The sequence below is a fragment of the Morchella sextelata genome (assembly GCF_020137385.1).
Source record: "Morchella sextelata strain SCLS chromosome Unknown scls_9, whole genome shotgun sequence".
Lineage (NCBI taxonomy): Eukaryota > Fungi > Ascomycota > Pezizomycetes > Pezizales > Morchellaceae > Morchella > Morchella sextelata.
Window position 1 is genome coordinate 252,638 of NW_025408624.1, and position 18,116 is coordinate 270,753.

The 18,116-nt window shown below is 46.9% G+C and overlaps 6 protein-coding genes across 6 annotated transcripts; 4 read left to right on the forward strand and 2 right to left on the reverse strand.

Moving 5' to 3' along the window:
* Window positions 1-504: 504 nt before the first annotated feature.
* H6S33_012753 (uncharacterized protein) lies at window positions 505-1,223 on the forward strand (the record flags this gene model as incomplete). The annotated part of the gene is made up of 3 exons (XM_044844526.1): window positions 505-599; window positions 688-779; window positions 841-1,223. 3 exons carry the CDS (start codon window positions 505-507, stop codon window positions 1,221-1,223), a joined length of 570 nt encoding a protein of 189 aa, XP_044694462.1.
* A 3,230-nt stretch (window positions 1,224-4,453) lies between these two features.
* Window positions 4,454-5,447, reverse strand: H6S33_012754 (uncharacterized protein; the record flags this gene model as incomplete). Its single annotated transcript, XM_044844537.1, has 3 exons — window positions 4,454-4,637; window positions 4,710-5,171; window positions 5,230-5,447. 3 exons carry the CDS (start codon window positions 5,445-5,447, stop codon window positions 4,454-4,456), a joined length of 864 nt encoding a protein of 287 aa, XP_044694463.1.
* Window positions 5,448-8,432: 2,985 nt separating this feature from the next.
* On the forward strand, window positions 8,433-11,267 carry H6S33_012755 (uncharacterized protein; the record flags this gene model as incomplete). Its single annotated transcript, XM_044844548.1, has 9 exons — window positions 8,433-8,668; window positions 8,737-8,837; window positions 8,931-9,027; window positions 9,089-9,225; window positions 9,298-9,464; window positions 9,521-9,860; window positions 9,917-10,392; window positions 10,449-10,824; window positions 10,888-11,267. The coding sequence occupies 9 exons, from the start codon at window positions 8,433-8,435 to the stop codon at window positions 11,265-11,267; spliced, it is 2,310 nt and encodes a 769-aa protein (XP_044694464.1).
* A 745-nt stretch (window positions 11,268-12,012) lies between these two features.
* On the forward strand, window positions 12,013-13,178 carry H6S33_012756 (uncharacterized protein; the record flags this gene model as incomplete). Its single annotated transcript, XM_044844559.1, has 4 exons — window positions 12,013-12,274; window positions 12,352-12,397; window positions 12,441-12,938; window positions 12,992-13,178. 4 exons carry the CDS (start codon window positions 12,013-12,015, stop codon window positions 13,176-13,178), a joined length of 993 nt encoding a protein of 330 aa, XP_044694465.1.
* A 1,320-nt stretch (window positions 13,179-14,498) lies between these two features.
* H6S33_012757 (uncharacterized protein) lies at window positions 14,499-15,178 on the reverse strand (the record flags this gene model as incomplete). The annotated part of the gene is made up of 2 exons (XM_044844564.1): window positions 14,499-14,751; window positions 14,808-15,178. 2 exons carry the CDS (start codon window positions 15,176-15,178, stop codon window positions 14,499-14,501), a joined length of 624 nt encoding a protein of 207 aa, XP_044694466.1.
* Window positions 15,179-15,488: 310 nt separating this feature from the next.
* On the forward strand, window positions 15,489-15,913 carry H6S33_012758 (uncharacterized protein; the record flags this gene model as incomplete). Its single annotated transcript, XM_044844565.1, has 3 exons — window positions 15,489-15,532; window positions 15,610-15,710; window positions 15,771-15,913. 3 exons carry the CDS (start codon window positions 15,489-15,491, stop codon window positions 15,911-15,913), a joined length of 288 nt encoding a protein of 95 aa, XP_044694467.1.
* Window positions 15,914-18,116: the final 2,203 nt, after the last annotated feature.

Here is an 18,116-nt window from a genome sequence, read left to right on the forward strand (position 1 = left end):
CGAGAGCGTTCTGGCGCAATCTCTTGTGGTTTCTTTTTTTTATTTAAAGAAAGACCTACTATTTCAAAGCGTTGAGAATGCGCAAGAGACGAAGGATGGTGGCTCCTGAGTCCTGGCGTTGAAGGCGTCTACTGAATGTGTTGTACAATGTCCTGCGCATGCAGGATTGCATGATCTCAACCTACTGATAATAAATCCTTAGATAATTTCGTGCAATTGGATTATCATTAGACCCTGTGAAGGTTCTTTTTTCTGCTTACATTTTTATTCCCTCAAATTAAGCTGCTCATACTCCAGTGGTAAAAGCGTTATTGTTGTGTGTTGTGTGATCCAGTTAAGCTCTGGTCTAGCATGATCATGAGCCCATGTCAAGACAACTGGGTTCATAACAGTGCAGACTATCGGAGACCGGGTAACTACATATATTCTTACAAATCAAAGTCCTCTCGGCACTTGCCACTAGACATATTACGCATCAACCCAGTGTACTGAGTAGCGACCATCATGTCCGAATTACCTCCCTCCGAATTTGCGGCAGCACCAGAGACAAAAAAGTCGTTCCCGAAAGGCCCAGTGGTACTAGGCAAGGACGGAAAACCGTGAGTTTGCCTCTGGGAGAAGGATTCCCGGGAGTGTAGAAGACTAATAGTATTGTGAGACTGAAAATAGATGTCGCTCATGTACTAGCTTCCGGGACTGGACGAAAATGCATGCCAAAAGAAAGTCTAGTAGTCCTGCTGCAGCAGAGGCTTCTGCTGCTACTATTGTTCCCATAACATGTAAGGAACATCTAGGTTCATGTATTGGAAGACAAATACAGGCAATTGACATTCTATATAGTACCCTCTGACTGCCCTCCTGACGTAGAAACCCTCGGTCGCTCTACCTGGACCCTTCTACACACCATAGCAGCCACATACCCTTCGAGTGCCACGCCAACCCAGCAAACCGAAATGAAGAAATTCATAACGTTATTCTCACGGGTCTATCCTTGCTGGGTATGTGCCGAGGACTTTCAGGAGTATTTAAAGGAGCCGGAGAACAAACTCAAGGTTATGGAAGAAGAAAAGGGAAGAGGACACTTGAGCGGCAGAAGCGAGTTTGGGTTATGGATGTGCAAGGCACATAATAACGTCAATGTGAAGCTTGGAAAGAGCGAGTTTGATTGCTCGAAGTGGGAGGAGCGGTGGAGGACTGGATGGAAAGATGGAAGGTGCGATTGAGGGATGTCATCAGCTCATACCTGCAGTCGCCAAGCATTTACATAGATTCCCTAGACGAAAAATATTCTATTTTGTAGATAACTTTTAGAAATAAATGTATACAGCGTTCCCTATGAGCAGAGAGGACCTCCACCATGCAAAATATTTCTTAGCTACGGGCCTAGTACTAAATTGTGTATTAAATTTTATGGTGGAGGCCCTCTCTACTCGTTCCGTTGTGTGTTTGCTTCATAGGGAAACGCTGTATATAGATATCTAGGAGCATAAGCATCTCAGATTGCATCCCTGGTATCACGTGAGTTTGAGATTGAATCATACATTATCACCCGGCCACTAACTCTAATAATCTTGATTGTATGATTGTATGATTGTATGATTGTATAATTAATTGACCGACTGGCTCATTGAGTGACTGACCGGCTGACCGACCGACCGACCGACCGACTGACTGACTGAATAACCGACTGACTGATTGATTAGTGATGGGGGTGAGCCTGAGACTTCTCAGGAAACCCGTGAGACTTTTGGTCTCGAGAATTGAGAGAAAAGTCTCGAGACATCTCGAGACAGCGTGAATTAGCATAAGCGAGGTAATACTAGTATATTTAAGGAAATAAGTGGGTCATTCTGATGAGAACACTCTCATAAAATCGTCTGTTATAATCCAATAAATTGTCAGAAAAGGAAGAGAACCCAGCAGAATGTTGACCTCAGGTATCAACCCTTTTCATATAAATTTTCGTAGTTTCCACAACTAGATCTGCCTGTTGTTATTTCCACTCGAGTTTTTATAGCAGCGTATATTCAATACCAGACTGGATTATTGTGGTTGCAACGTTTTCATTATTGCTGAGAATTCTCAGACTTGGCGAGTCCGGTCTCGAGCAGTCTCACCCCCATCACTATGATTGATATGTCATTCATGCACGCAACCTTCCAGTTATGGCACTCACTGGTCTCTGCCTGTAGAGCTATCTCCCCTCTCTTTACATAATTCAAATGCCCCGTCCAATTTCTAATACTGTTCATTGACTGATTGACTTATCCAGCACATGCACCCTTCCGGATCCGGCTATACTCTAGACATTGCACTATTACTGATTGGTAAGTAATCGATTTTTATATTCATTGAGGGTAGCGACGGATACCGGGTTTCCATCAATCAATGTTCTAGATATCGCCCTGAGCGTCACCCCCCTCGACTGCCAATAGTCCCTGTACGTCGTGAAACCAGTTTCGTCGTTGCTCCAAAAGTACATGTAGCTGAAGTACATTAGTACACGCTACATGCATACATGTACCAAGTTCTAGTCTCGTTCTCAGACTGTGCACCATATGCGCCATATGCACAGTCTGGTGTACTAAGCTTCTGGAGATTCTTCGAATTTTCTCCGAAAAATGTCCGAGTGACTCGGGAGGCTCTCGGAGAGTCAAGCAGTTTGGAGAAATTCTAAGACCTCGAAATCCTTGGTTTTGTATGGCAAACTCGCAAGGATTTAAGGCTCAGAGAACCTCCCCTAGTATCCGAATTTTATGCTAGTTCGGAGTGTTTTCAGGGTGTGCTGAGCCCATACAAAATACCACCCCCCCCGAAAAGCCTCCCCGATAGCCCCTCTGACGCTAATATCCCCAAGAAAATAAGCCACTAAATGAAAAAGACCTATTACACCAGAATGCGCCGTATCGGCACATTATGGGCACGAGACTAATCCAACCGGCGATGTTCCACCCCGAATCATGAGCTATCACTCGCTCTACAACCCAATTTTTGGTGCAACTCATTTTGTCTTTTGAGGCAGAGAGATGGGCCATTGCCTCGATATCTTGCGCGAGATAAACGTAGTGACCGCTATTTAACTGGAGGGGTCTGAGTCGGACCCTATAGGCGAGTAAGCATCGTTTCTGTTTTTGTGCGCTTGATTGCTACGCACATGTGGGGTTGAAATCTGAGCTACTTCTTGGATGGTAACCGGTCCTAGCCCCTCGCGCTCATATCTGTCCCCGTACTTCCAGGTTGATGCGTCGTAGCAGGTATAGTGTCTGACAAAATCTTCCGGGCAGTTTTGGTCTAGTCATTACAGGCTTGGGCATGGCTGAGAGGAATGTGCGTGTTTCGGAGGTCCAGGAAGTCCACTGCCTACAATGATGTTCTCATATGTCATACTCAGAGGTCGAAGAAGCAGGTGGGTGGGTTCGGTTCGTCAGCCGGAGACATACAGGCGGCACCGACGGACGGCCCACAGGATTTGTAAGATCGGAGGGCGGGGGAAGCATAGAACGTTCCGGTCTGTACGCGGAGGTTTGCTGTGTCCCTTGCCCCATGGGAGAGAGGAGGATAATCTCAAGCCTTTGTACTCCTTTTCATCTCCTAGCCTGGATTCTTATGCGAACGGTGAGCCTGGGCCTACTTAAGGCCCCAGCTGAGATTTCTCCATCAAGGTATGTCCAGCTAGCTAGCTACCCGCCCCTTTCAAGCCTTGGCGTACTGGGCGTTTACAATTGGGCTTTGCTTCCCAATCGCTCATCGCTCGAAGAGATGCGGTGTCCTGAGTTCCGCTGAAGGACTGTCGGGTGAGGGACTCGCTGGTGGTTTGTTTTAGAACGGGTCAATGCTGTAGTTGTGGTGTTGTGTGTGGCACCCGCGACCAAGGTAGCTTTGATGAGCTAGTTGCTAAATACGTCACCCGTGGGGGTATGAGCTCTGAGCGTTTCAACGTGTACATGTCGACGTCCTTGCTTGGGTCATGGAGTATTCTTTGATTGATTTGGTTGGATTTTCGGTGCCCCGGATGGAGGCGTCACCAGCTTTAAATACCCAGATGCAGGTTTGGTTTTGGGTTCGGGAGAGGGGTGGGGTTGGGCGTATCGTCGTCTTTTGCGGCGGTTGATGCGGTGTGGTGCTGCGGTTTCTACAGGTGGGTGGGGGTGGTGGTGGTGGTGGTGGTGGTCGGTAGGTGGGAGAAAGCTGAGGGTTGATTTCGGGTTAGGTTTTTACCTGGAAAGGCTATGGGCAACGGGACGTTAGAATTGGGGCCGGGCTCGTGGGGTAAGTGCGCTAGTCCACTAGTGCGAGTGATACCAAGTGACGCAAGCCGCTGTCACTCCATTTCATTTCGCTTTAATTAAGCAACAACCACAGCATTTATATCAGTACGAAAAGAAAAAAGAATATATTACTAGCTACTAAATCCCCCACATTAAATCATCAATAATAAAAAAAAGACACCCATCTACAACTCCTTCCGATCCACCGCCTCCTCGCCAACATTCACACCACCGACTGCCTTCCCCTTCGCGGGCCTCTGCTTCTTCTCAATGTCAACGGCCCACAGCGCCGCGCCGACCGTGTTCGTGTATGAGAAGAAGATCGAGGCGATAGGCACTAGCTGCAGCAGCATCGCTACGGTCCCGAATCTATCACACCGGCCTAGTTAGTACCACCACCACCACCGCCATCATAGCCAGATAGGGAAACGCAAAACTCACCCAATATACGCCGGCTTATTCCTCTCCACAAACACTGCCTTCTGCTTCGCAGTATACCCCTTCAGCTGGAACCACCTCTCATGAAACCCCGGCCCGTTCTTCCTCGCCTGCACAAAAATAAATATCACCGTCCCCACCACCGGGATGAGGTTTAGCGGCAGCCACACAAGGTAGCTGATCAGGCTCTTGAGCGTGAACTTCTGGAACGGCCGCTTGATGGTCTTTCCGAGCCGCTCCATTGCGCTTCCGGAGGGGTTGAGCTCTCTCCCGTTCTGTACGAGGCGCGTAAGTCCCTCTTGCAGGAGGACGGCGTCGAAGATGTCTGTGAGCGCTTCGTCGATGAGGAAGCTACGCGCGAGCGCGGTGATGATGGCGGCGGACTCGGAGAGAACGAGGACGATGGTGGTTAGCCAGGCGATGGGGCCGTTGACGAATGTAAGGAGGAAGGACTGGGGTATGTAGCTGTTTTTTTACGCTTGTTAGCTGTGGGGTTATTGGCGCGGGGAGAAGGGAGACGTACGTGAAAAGGAACATGGACGTGATGACACCGGCGCTGAGACCCAGGAGGGGTGCTAGCCGGGAGGTTAGTGGCTTCCACAGGGAGCGGTTGTGGGTAAAGTAGTATATCCCCTTGATGGGGTACAGGTAGGCTCCTGAAGCCGCAGCCTCTTTGCCGAGTGCGGTGACGCCGGCGATTTCGCCGCGGACGGTCTCGCGGACTGTGTCTTTTAGCGGCATTTCTGAATCTGTTTTTTGGGAGGATTTTCTTTCGAGGAATAATGGTATCGATATCGCTTTGCCTGCGCTGAGAACTTTGAGACAGGAAATCGAGGGTTTTATATCGATTTTGTCTGCGCTGGTGGATATGGATGTTGCGATGCTACGTCATTGAGCGGTCATTGGGTTAGGGTTTTGACATCTGGTTACAACGTTCCTGACGATGGCTTGGCTGGAAAGCTTGGCTACACGGGGGTCTTCCAAGGTTTGCATGGCCAAAGCACGATTTGGACGTTGGATGCTTGGCGATGACTTAATGTTTCTCGTAGAACGTGCGCTGGGCTTATTCGTTCTGGGGCGAATGCGAGAATGTACTGGAATATATGGAATATAACTTTTATCCGGGCCGTGCTATGTTTTTGTGTCGGGATAAATGGCGATATCCTAATGATAGATCTTTGACAGAACCTAGGAGTTGCAAGCGGCGTAAGAATTCGAACTCAGCGAAGATATGTACATACCTGCTGGGAATAGAATTTCAGAGCTTGAGGACCAAAGAGATGGTAACCACATACATTTGGATTTTCGAAGTAGATGCAGAATCGACTGGAAGACTGCAGTACGCATTCTTTCATCGATATTTGAGCCGGAAAACGTAGCGGACGTCCTCTAATGGATGGTATTCAGTCATATTAACCACTGCGAGCGTGTAGCATAAGAATTGCTGTGATGAGAAGACCATACCAGCTCTCCAATATATATGGGGTGCAAGAGTGGTTGATAGGACTCGATTAGATTAGATCTCTACCGCCAAGACTAATAGTGCCAGTTAAAAACAGAAAAACAGTAGATAGATCTGATCTGGTCCCGCGCGCAGGTGAGAGATCTAGAGCGGTTTAACTAGAGAAGTGCTTTGCCATGTTACCGTCGCCGGGCTATCGGCCCAGGGGCGGGTAACTAGGCCCGATGTCTAACTTCCTGCAGTACTTAAGCTTTTTGCTGCCGGGTTTGCATTTTGCTTGGATGCCCCTCCCTGGATGCTTCCTAAATGCTCAGTACTGCATGTTTGTGAGTCGTTCTAGGTTTGGGTTATATCTAGTACGTTACGTACATGTATGTATGTAAGCCCACAGACCTCCCCGGATTTGAATGAGGACATCGGAATATTGAATATGAAATATATATACAGCCACTCTGCAAAAGTGTTCGTGATTCCGATTTCGGAGTGAGACATTTCTCCATAGGTAACCGTGGCGGACCATCAAAAAAACCCAAGAGAAGACTTTCCCAGTGATCAATGGCGCCCGGAATCAATGAAGAACAAGATCAATGACCTATCTCTTTTTACACATAGTCACGAACTAGATCACATATTTTTCGTTGTTTTGAATCTCAACATTAATAACATCAACGTTACGGGTGCGCCACACTGCGCACTAACATTAAAACTAAATCACGAACACTTTTGATGAGTGGCTGTATATAAGAGCTCTCTCATCATGCATATGCTCAACATCAAGCACTCATAAGTAAATGGAAAATGGGGTCACTTATAGCGTAAGTAGAATTCAAAAGAGGAAAAAAAAAAGAGGTAGGGGAGTGGGGGGAACTCAGGGTGTGCACGTGTGGGATCAAAACGACGAGTGATGGCTCATGAGTCATGACTACTCCGACGGTGAATCGAGTGGATACGTTTAAAGGATTACTACATGTGCTTGTAATAGACTATACAAGAAGAAGAAAGGCGGGAGGTTGTTCTTGTTGAGTTCTTTTATGAAAGGACGTAACAACGTATGTACCGGATTTACTGGTGTCAGTAGTTTAGAGTTCTTACCGCCACGCAATATCGTGCCACGTGTTTAGGTGGCATAAGTACACAGTGGCTTTGATAATATTATGGCTCTGTTGGTGAAGTATAAATAAACCTCCTTCTGGCTTCTCTTCTTCTTGGCTCGCACGTTTCCCCACCGGCACCATCTTCTATATATTCGCAGAGCAGTCACCCATCCTACCATAAGACTAATGCATCACCACAATCTTGATGAATACACCTCGTATTGTGACAAATTTGTATGTCCTCCAATGGCGATGAAAATGTGGCATTTATCACACGGAGTAACCAGCCATGCGTGATGGTTTTCACATGTGCCGGCGAGTCAGAAGGTAGATTCCAGCAATCATGTCAGCCAAAAATAAGGTTGGTTTATTCTATCGTAACTCCATGGTATTATTCTCATCTGAACTTCCAAACTTGCAGACTGCATCACTAGATATCGATATATCCTCAATGGCTTGGCCAATTAATTAACCTAGTTAGTCGATTTGTGGAGAAACTACCCATCCTTGTCCTAGTTAGCGCCCGCGTGTTTTGACTTTATCCATAGAGTAGATCTGGAACTTAATCTAATTTCGCGTGAAATCAGCTCAGCCATTGGGCAAGTAGTCAAGGCCCGTCGGGAAGAGGCCCTCATCTGGAATGGCGCTGGGCTCAGTGTGGTAGGACAGGATCCGGGGCCTGACCAAAGACAATCAAATAAACACGAGAATACAAAGCTTTGCGTTCTTTCCAAGGCGATCATTCTCAGGAGTCGCACCATGTCCCTTGGAGTAATGATTAATTTGATTCGTGGTTCAGTATACGTATTGGACTTCGTATTTACTATCCTCATCCATGGGAATACCACATGTCTTAAAGGCCATATATCTGCGCCTAAACGCATCTATAGAATGGAAATATCTATTCAGCATCTATAGTATATATGAAGACACTTAAGGCAAGAAAGACTGGCCCACAGACGTACTTCTAATTAATTACCGAGCGGGTCGCGAACTCCAGTTGAGCCCACGCTACTCGACGTTCATGTACCACCTACTCTAGAGCACGGATGCGGAGAATTACGTATATCTTCAAGAGTAGATAATTGTTCCCCGGAGTATAAGAACCGAGGTATTGATCTCTTCTTTCTCTTATCACCAAGACGTTTCGCAAGAGTTATTTCATTCAAAATGAAGTATCTGACCCCTTGGCTTTGCCTAGCAACACTCGTCCTGTGCGGTGACCACGATGACATCTCGAGCCAGTTTGGAGCAGCGCGCGAGCTACGGACATGGGATGAAGCGTATGCTCTTTCCAAAACATTTGTGGCAAAATTGAATACTCTCGAGAAGATATCGCTGTCGTCTGGGTCTGGAATTTCCTTTGGGCCCTGCAGTGGGAATACCCAAGATATCGATCGTTTAGGGTATGTATTATATACATCAAACCTGTAAGGAGTTTTAAGAGCTGCTCCTAACAAGAGAATCTGTGAAGATTTCGTGAGATGTGTTTTCAAGATGGGCCAGTTGGTGTTCGCGGCACTGACAAAGTGAGTGTTTTCCCCGCGGGAATCACTACCGGCAGCACCTGGGATAGTAAGTACATACATATTTGCAAGAATTAATTCTCTTTAATTAATTAAACTTACTATTTTTATCCGTGTAACCTATGCTAACCTCTTTGCGTAGAGGAATTGGTATATCTTCGATCCCGGGCGATGGGGGTTGAAAACCGCCTCAAGGGTGTCAACGTTGCTCTAGCCCCTGTTGCCGGAGGACTCGGAAGGTTTGAACCCGGCCGTCTAAATTTTATTTTTCCGGGGAATTGACTTGTGCTAACAAGTTAGGGCACCGGCTGCGGGCCGTAATTGGGAAGCGTTTGGTTCGGATCCGTACCTGACTGGTGTGGCCAATGCGGAGAGTGTTAAGGGACTCCAAGATGAGGGTGTGATAGCTTGTGCAAAGCATTTCGTTGGAAATGAGCGTGAGTTTACTCGCCCAGTCCGCGACTTTGCAATGGAGGAACTGGATATTAATTCTAGGTATGCTTGATTAGAGGAGCGATATCGCCTCGTCATCGAGAACATACCCAATTTGGACAGACCAATATTGGCAAGTTTGAGCAGTCAGATCGATGAACGAACTCTCAGAGAGCTCTACGAATGGCCCTTTGTGGATGCAGTTGAAGCTGGTGCTGGGAGTGTCATGTGTTCCTACCAGCGGGTATTATTCCCCTTTCTCTAATATCTAAGTTCTAGTAGATTAAACCTTCAAACTAGGTTAACAATGAGTACTCTTGCGAATCAACGACCCTTATCCGTGACCACCTGAAGTCCAATGCTTCAGGTGGTCTAAATTTTAAGGGATTTGTAATGACAGACTGGTTCGCCTCTGCTATACCATCCCTTGCAGCTCGGGGAGGGGTGGATGTAATTATGCCTGGAGATATTGGAGCGACTGGGACTGTTGCAGCGTTACTTCCAGCTTCTGATGGTGCAAGTACAAATGGTACAAGACTGGATGAGATGGTGATCAGGTTGGTTGCTAGCTGGTATAAGATGCGACAAGAGACCAATTGGCCGAATGTGTCGTTCTCCACTTGGAGTTCAGATGAGTTTGGTTAGTACTTCCCAAGTATTACCAAGAACTATTTAATGATTGAAACATACATACAGGCGTATTTCTAGACCGTGGTTATATCGGCCAAATCAACTTTCATGTGCAAGCTGCCCAGCCCGCCCATGCAACTCTGATACGCAGGATTGCAGCTGAGGGCACCACTCTCCTCAAGAATACCGGAAGCCTTCCACTCTCCAGCACAGCTCTCTCAATTGGTGTATTCGGAAACGACGCAGGCCCAATTCCAGAGTCCTCGTGCGGGACCTTTGGGGCCTGCTCGGCCGGGACCTTAGCAGTCGGCTGGGGCAGTGGCACTGGTACATTTGAGTATCTTATTGATCCTTTGCAAGCAATCACGGCAAAGGCTGCGGACATAGGCGCAGTTGTCGAGAGTGTGCTGGATGACTATGCGTATACAGAGATCCAGGAGAAAGCCGCGGGAAAGGATGTTTGTTTTGCGTTTGTTAACTCCCGATCTGGCGAGGGAACTAACTCAGTTGAGGGGAACTATGGCGACCGTAATAATCTTACTGTAAGTGTTGCTTCCTTGTGAGGAGTGACTTCTTAGTGAACTAAATTGTTTTCTAGGCCTGGAGAGACGGCGATACGCTAGTCAAAACAGTTGCTGCCTCATGTAGTAACACAGTGGTAGTGATTCATTCTGTTGGACCCATCCTGGTTGAAGAATGGATTGAGAACCCGAACGTGACAGCTGTACTGCTTGCTCATCTCCCGGGTCAGGAAAGCGGGAACTCACTTGTTGATGTACTTTGGGGAGATGTTAACCCGAGTGGAAAACTACCATATACCATGGGCAAGACTGAGGATGACTACTGCTGTAAGGTTCAGTACGACTGGACCGGGTTCCAACCAGAGCAAGAGTTCTCGGAGGGACTGTTTATAGATTATAAGTGGTTTGATAAGAACAACATTGAGCCTAGGTTTGAGTTTGGTTATGGATTGTGTAAGTTAGCTTATGCATGGCTCTTTCTAAGCGAAGAGCGAGTTATGCTAACTGTTGTTGAAGCCTACACAAACTTTACTTATGACGCCAACTCCCTAACAATCACAGAGCCTTTCGACGAGGTTGATTCAACAGATTTCATGGCACCCCTCTTCAACATTAGCGTCTCGATCACAAACAGCGGCTCGGTCGCCGGCAAGGAAGTGGCACAACTGTACCTGAAGTATCCATCGTCGACGAACTCACCAGTGCGGCAACTGAGGGGCTTTGAGAAATTATCGCTGCAGCCAGGAGAGACGAAGACTGCGGTGTTTGTGGTCACTAAGAGGGATGTCAGTTATTGGGATAGCGGTGAGTGGAAGGTTGCTAGGGGCACTCAGTATGGAGTGGAAGTTAGCGCGAGTTCGAGGGATGTTAGGGCAGAGGGTGTAGTGACGTTTTAGTAGTAATCATGAGTGATCACTCGGCAACTCCTTTTCGAAATTAATATGTATGTGGAATTTTTAATTACTGAAGTATTGTAACTCCGATGATTTCTTGAATCCAAATCTATGAAATATTTGAACGATCTATTCTTATCTTACCCATATGGAGTCGCAAGAAACTCGCTCACGTGAAGACCCCAAAAGTAATGCTTTCATAAACCTTGTCCAAAGTAATATCAACCCTTCTTATATAAAACTCATGACATTCCTTACCAATTCCACTCGCCCAATGACGTCAAGCCTCACCACCATGTAGAATGTAGAGTACAATAGGCAACAGGCTATAATAAAACGCTCAGGAGTAACTCGCCATCTCGCCGGATCGACCACGCCAATATCCCGAGCGCTCGCAACAATCCGTCTCCGTCGGAGCACAACTACGGGGGGGTAGATAGAAATACTCTCCTGATGATGATCTGCAGGCCCCTCGGTTAGCTTTAGGCACATTAGAAATCCCAAACCCCTCCCCCCGCGCAGTACCAAGATACAGTGAATAGGCTAAACAAAGAAGCTTAATCCACGTTTTATGCATAACACTCGGCACGCTCCGGCCGTTCGCCGTCGCGGCCGTCGGGGCTCGATCCCACGAAAAGGCGAAAAAAGGCGTCTATAAAAGGCCCCTAGGAGCAAACTAGATACTTACTCTTCAAACCACAAAGCTCCCTCATCTCGAGGTATATACCAAACTTGAGTGGAAGAAAACATGCGTTTCAAGGCCCTTCTTACGACATTGCTGGCGGCGCTGCAGCTGGTGAGCGCGGCGACGTATACGAACCCGCTTAAAGACCCCAATGGTAGTGATCCGCATATTGTGTACACTGGCGGGTACTACTATCTTACTACGACGACATGGACGAATATCCAATTGACGAGGGCGACAACGCTGGGTGGGTTGAAGACGGCGACGCCGAAGGTGGTTTGGACAGATACTACCACTGCAAGGGCGGGGAACTTCTGGGCTCCTGGTATGTGTTTTGTTTGTTTTCTGTTTTGGCGGCGGAGGTGAAGTACTAGTGAGGGTGATGCTAATTGTGTGGTTTAGAGCTTCATTATATCGATTCTATGTTTGTACTCCTCGTTGCTGGTCAGTGAGTTAATGAGCGGAGTTAGAGACTAACGTATACCGCACAGCTGGTACCTCTACTACACTGCTGGAACCGCCGCCTGCTGCGACAACCAGCACCTCCACGTCCTCGTCGGTGGCTCCAGCCCTTGGGATACCTACAGCTACAAGGGACAGCTCAGCACCGTCTGGGGTATCGACAGCACCATCCTCCGCTTCCCCTCCCAGATGTACCTCGTCTGGTCACGCTTCTCCCCCAATGGCCTGCAGAGCCTGTACATCGCCACAATGTCAAACCCATGGACCATCGGCACGCCGTATCTTCTCTCGGAGCCAACGCTCAGCTGGGAGACGGTCAACAACCCGGTAAACGAGGGACCAGCGGCTATGTATTGGGGTGGAAAGACATATATTGCCTATGCGGCAAGTGATTGCTGGACTACGAGTTACCAGATTGGGCTGTTGACCTACAAGGGCTCTGGTGACCCATTATTGGCTGCTTCGTGGACAAAGACTGGACCGGTCTTCTCGAGCGCAAATGGAAACTTGGGGACTGCGCATAATGGGTAATTATTGCTCCTTTCCTTCGTTTGTTGGGATTAGGCTAATGGCGTGATAGATTCTTCATGAGTCCCGACGCGACGGAGGTGTGGAATGTATACCACGCCACAGCAGTCACTACTGGTGCGTGTGATGGTAGGAGGTACACCATGGCCCAGAAGGTGAACTGGAACTCGGACGGCACACCGAACTTTGGAGTTCCGCCCCCGCTATCTTCGGTGCTTGCGGGTCCGTCTGGCGAATAGAGTGGTTTAGTGTTGATGCGCAGCTTATGAAAAAAAAAATATGTATTGTTTATGAAAGAATTAATATAAACTTATCTTGTGCTTATCGATCGCGTGATATCTGGTGATTGTGGTTGTGCGGTTAATAGGAATAATGTTTTTCCGACGCGCGCTATACCCTTTTGGAGCAGTTTCGTTATTCGCGGTGATGTGAAATTCTGAACATTAGATCATAACGATAATTATGCAGAACCTGGCTCCTGAATATATATTCGTATCACTTTATAGGTAGCTGCCCCGTAATAAAGTCGAGGAGCTAGGGATTGTGACTCGATACTCTGACGGAGGCAGATGCGAGTAGTCATTTATCCTCTATGTTAATAGTTGCATGCGACTTAGATTATAAGAGACTACTCGTAGCCTCCTACGGTGTAGAAAAGTGTGCTAGGATAAGTAGATGTTTCGAGGGACCCAAATCCAGCTGGCTTGATCGGACAATTTCTTGCAGTACGCCGACTTGGTCTCCGTTGTAGTGTTTGCTGGTTGCTACTGTATGACATTGTATTGTTAGCCTATGGCGTTATTCGGGCACACACGTGCCTAACGATATTGATCATGAGATGAGAAGCTGGTTTTAACTCATCTCCAGCCTTGGATGAGGATGAAGAAGTTTTGAGAGTGTTATGTGTGAGGAGTTACAGGGAGAAAGCTTGGATGGTCTTTTGTGTATGCGGATTGCGGAAAGAGGTATGAAGGTTGTAACAAATATGTTCAAGTACATACATGTATGAAGCTATGCGATTCTTAGCGCCAAGGATAACTACATGTAAATTTACCCGACGGGATAGTATAGAAGGGCGTTAGTATAACTGGCGGGGTCAAATTAAGGTTCGTGACAGCAAGTGCATGTGGCGGGATACGAAGTAGGCTGAGAACACGCTACCTTCCCTGTCTCATCTCACCATCTATAATATATCTCGTGACGATTGAAGAACGGTTTTACACTTACGGCACCTGCCCAGTTGCTCATGGAATAACCGAAACCTGCGCCTACTGAGTTCTAGGGATGGCCCTAATTTCACCTATCACTACTATACTCGGATGCGCCCAGTACTACCTAAATGTTATTATGCTAATTGGGGCCTCTTCAAATTTCACTACAGAATCGAATCAACGCACAATGATTGAATACCGGTGAGTATATTGTTTGATAACTAAATAATTCCTTGCGGTACCTGCCCACATACATCATTCCTTTTCCCCCCAACACCCCCTTCATCTTTCCCTTCATTTCCCAGGCCATCGACCCCCTTTGCCCAACTAGGAACCACAATTGTTCCTCTAGAGATTGCTCACCACAAATTCAGCAGCATCGCTCGCATCCACACTATACGTCAAATGCGGCGCCAAAATGATAGCCGTACCCGCGCAGATCAAGTCCCCGGTGTGACAGAACGTCTTCACATGATTGTTCAAGGTACCCGGGAATGCATCGCCGTCGTTTGGGTCTCCGAACAGAACAATCGAGGACACCATGGCTGCCTCAGCGGTGGAAAGGAGAGCGGCGGCCTTGTGGGTCACTTGTGCTCCTTGGCTATGGAACTGGTTAGCTCTGCCCCTGTCCCGCTGGATTTGATGGGGGGTATCTACCTGTAACCGGAAAGAACAATCTTCGTAGTAGGACAGCTAGACTTAATAGTCTTGACATGCCCTGCCATAGTCGATGCACCAGCCGAGCTCCCACCAGCAAGGAAGCCTGCAACATCAGCAGGGTAGTCGACACCCTGGACTGCAACCTGGGTGCTCGATAAATCTGCGACGAGGGCGTTGAAGAATGGGGGACCCGCGAGAGAGCCAACGTTCCCTGTCTCCGTAGTACCTCGTGCGAAGATGATGGTCACTTCTCTGCAGACACCATCGATGATGTCGTTGCGGGTTGTGCTGAGAGACTGGCGGGGCGCAATTGGGGAGGCACCCACAATGGAGGTAAGAGCAAGGAGGAAGACGAGTGAGGAGAACATGGTGAGAGTCTGTGAAGGAGCTGTGGGAATGGGAGTTGGTGGGATGATGGAGTTGTCAATGGAGGGGAATTGAGGTCCCCTTTATAGCATTCCTACTGCTTGTAACATTCCTACTGATTATACTCCTATTGTTTGACTCTTCTTTGCCGGGAATGCTAACGGGTTCCTGGTAGAATTGATACATACCCACGGTGTTTCGGATCGTGACCCGTCGGGACTACCGAGGGAAATACAAACCAAACTCTGATCTTCCTCCAGTTTCTCGGCCTTGGGAGACGTCAAAAATAATCTCGTTGAGGCTTTGAGTACAATGATGCGCCACCAGGGCGCTGATAGCATCTCTAAACCTACAGCGTCGGTCGGCCAAATTTTACCCCACCCACATAATATCTACTATCTGCCTTAACTCTGACACTTTTCCCGGAATCTAGTGCTGTTATGACTAACACAAATAGCACTATAATATACCAAAAAAACGGTAAATCCCGTTGTGGCTGGAAGTTTCATATTGATCATTACCAGCGATCGTCAGGTGGTAACTTAGAACCAACGTTGCAGCACCTTCACGGGGTCTACTAACTTACTTACATAGACTATGCCTCGGCTTTATTACTGGTTTGTGCTACCCAAGTCTATTTTATTATCGCTGGTGAGATATTAAAGGCCCCCTTTGTGATCGCTGTAAAGTGGCTTGGTAGCTATGGTACAACTTGTATTGATATCGGCCGAGTGTGATTGGAAGTTTCCATGCCGGTCGAGAAATGCTGACAATCTTTTGTGGGGGCCGAGAGAGTTGATAATGCTACCAAATCCTTATTAATTATTCCGTCTGAATCGATCTCTGGCTAATCTCTTCTATGAGTTTTGGCCCCTATGGAAAAGGGTTGGCCTTGACGGACCATAGCATAAAGTAGCTTGTTTTATGTCTATTTAGAACTACTAGTGTGGATCATAATGGGAACGTTGATGGACGTTCAGGGATCCAGGGATCCAGGGATTCTATATACACACCAGCCAGAGCGTCCTCACCTCTGATATCGAAAAAGTGGCATAGCGAACTTGCTACCGGTACCCGTAAAATAAGACCACTTTCTCTACACTACACACAACTACCAAGGGTATTCCTGTCTTTCCAGCTCCCCTTCCAAATCCCCAAACCCCCCAAACCCTACCACCTCCCCTGCCAAGACCAACGCAGGGATTAACCCCACACTTTCCCCGCCGGGATCTGCCTATAACTTCGCCGGGGTTGCACAAAGGGGTATATAAAAAAGGATCATATACCCCCTCACAAAGACATGTAGCCTTGTACTCTAGTCGATCAATAAAGACCGACACCCCCGCTTTTGTGGGCGGCCGAGGAACTCGGTGGTTTTTTGCGGTTGTGGGGATTTTATAGGACGAACACATGGGGTTCTTTTGGAGTGCACATGTGAAGGGTGGCTAGTGGTAGTAACGGTGAGTGGTGCCTGTAGAGTAGGTAGTTCGGGGTGGGGTCGAGGGCGTGCGGTGTGGGGTAAAGTTATGCGTCGAGTAGCAACTATGGGGAGTCTAGGCCTAAAGCTGGTGGATTCTACAATCTAGTTAAATGTCTCTTGCTATAAAAGCTTTGCCCTGAAGTTTACTTTAAGGTTAAGTGGGCAGAGTCGCTCAGCATTTGCTTAGTTATCCTTGAGTCATCATCGTGCTGAGCAGCTCAAGCTTGAATGTAGAGACTTGACCGTCAAGCAGTTATCCGTTCCCAATTCGGGTGGTTTCTAGACAACTTCACATGAAGAATATGACCTAACAAAGCATATATATATATATATATCCCTGTATCAAATAAAGAATTCTGCTGTCTTGACTTTTTTAATTTCGTCGATTGCCTTTCGAAATTAAGTAAATATTGTGCGTCCGTTTTCGGTGGTAAAGAAATCCTCGAGCTCATTTCTCAACAAGATACCATATGTAATTTTGTGAGTATTTGCGGGAGATACGATTAAGGCGTCTTTTTACGTACAGCCACCCCCAGCTGCAGGTATGTGTCTAGAGTCAATGATAGTTGGGGCTGGATTTTGTACTAGCACGGTACATTGCTTCACTAGCTTGGTTCTGGTTGAGGAGAGTCCCTACTATCTTATCTTATCTTATCTTATCAACTCAACTACCAACTGATCCTGGTATTCCGTTATAGCTAGTGTACCGGGTTAACAACGGTAACGTAGGGCTAGTCGACCTTTTGTATCTCATCTTTTTGATTACTTCGGCCCCTATATATCACCTCTTACCATCTTTTTTTTTCTTTCTTACCGCTCAACTCTGTAAGAATTAGAATAGTAAAACTAACCGTATCTACAGTATATACGTGGTATTGACTCCCGCATTGAGTCGCGATCGACAAAGATCTCTAGCTCTAGTAACTCAATCAAAGGATTAACATTGACCCGTCTAGCTATATGAGAGTGCAGCTTCCATATACATGGATCTAGCTTTACCGGTCTAATTGAAAGTGTCCGTTTAAAGGATAGTTTTCATATTCCTTCTTGTTGACCACAACCTAGCTAAAATGACACGACACCGTGTGCAATTGATGTCAGGTATTAACTAGCCTGAGTATAAAAGATCTATTAGGCAACACTATAATTCGTAGCACCCTCTTTTAATAGTTTTGTATATAATTGGGAATGATGGCACAATTAATGCGGAATGGATATATACCTTTAATTCTTATTAATATTCCCAGTGCGTAGCGCTAATTAGAATCAAAATAAAACAACCGCGAAGAGTTCTTTAGTAATGAGAGTGGGCTTTGCCGGAAAGTTTAGATTGAGTAAATAAAAGAACTGGACAATAGTGCAATTCAAGCTCATTATACCCATGTTTGTAAAATGACAGAATTAGAGCCTTGGAAGATTCTGTTATCACCTGTAGTTTTATAGTTATAATCAAGGGAGAA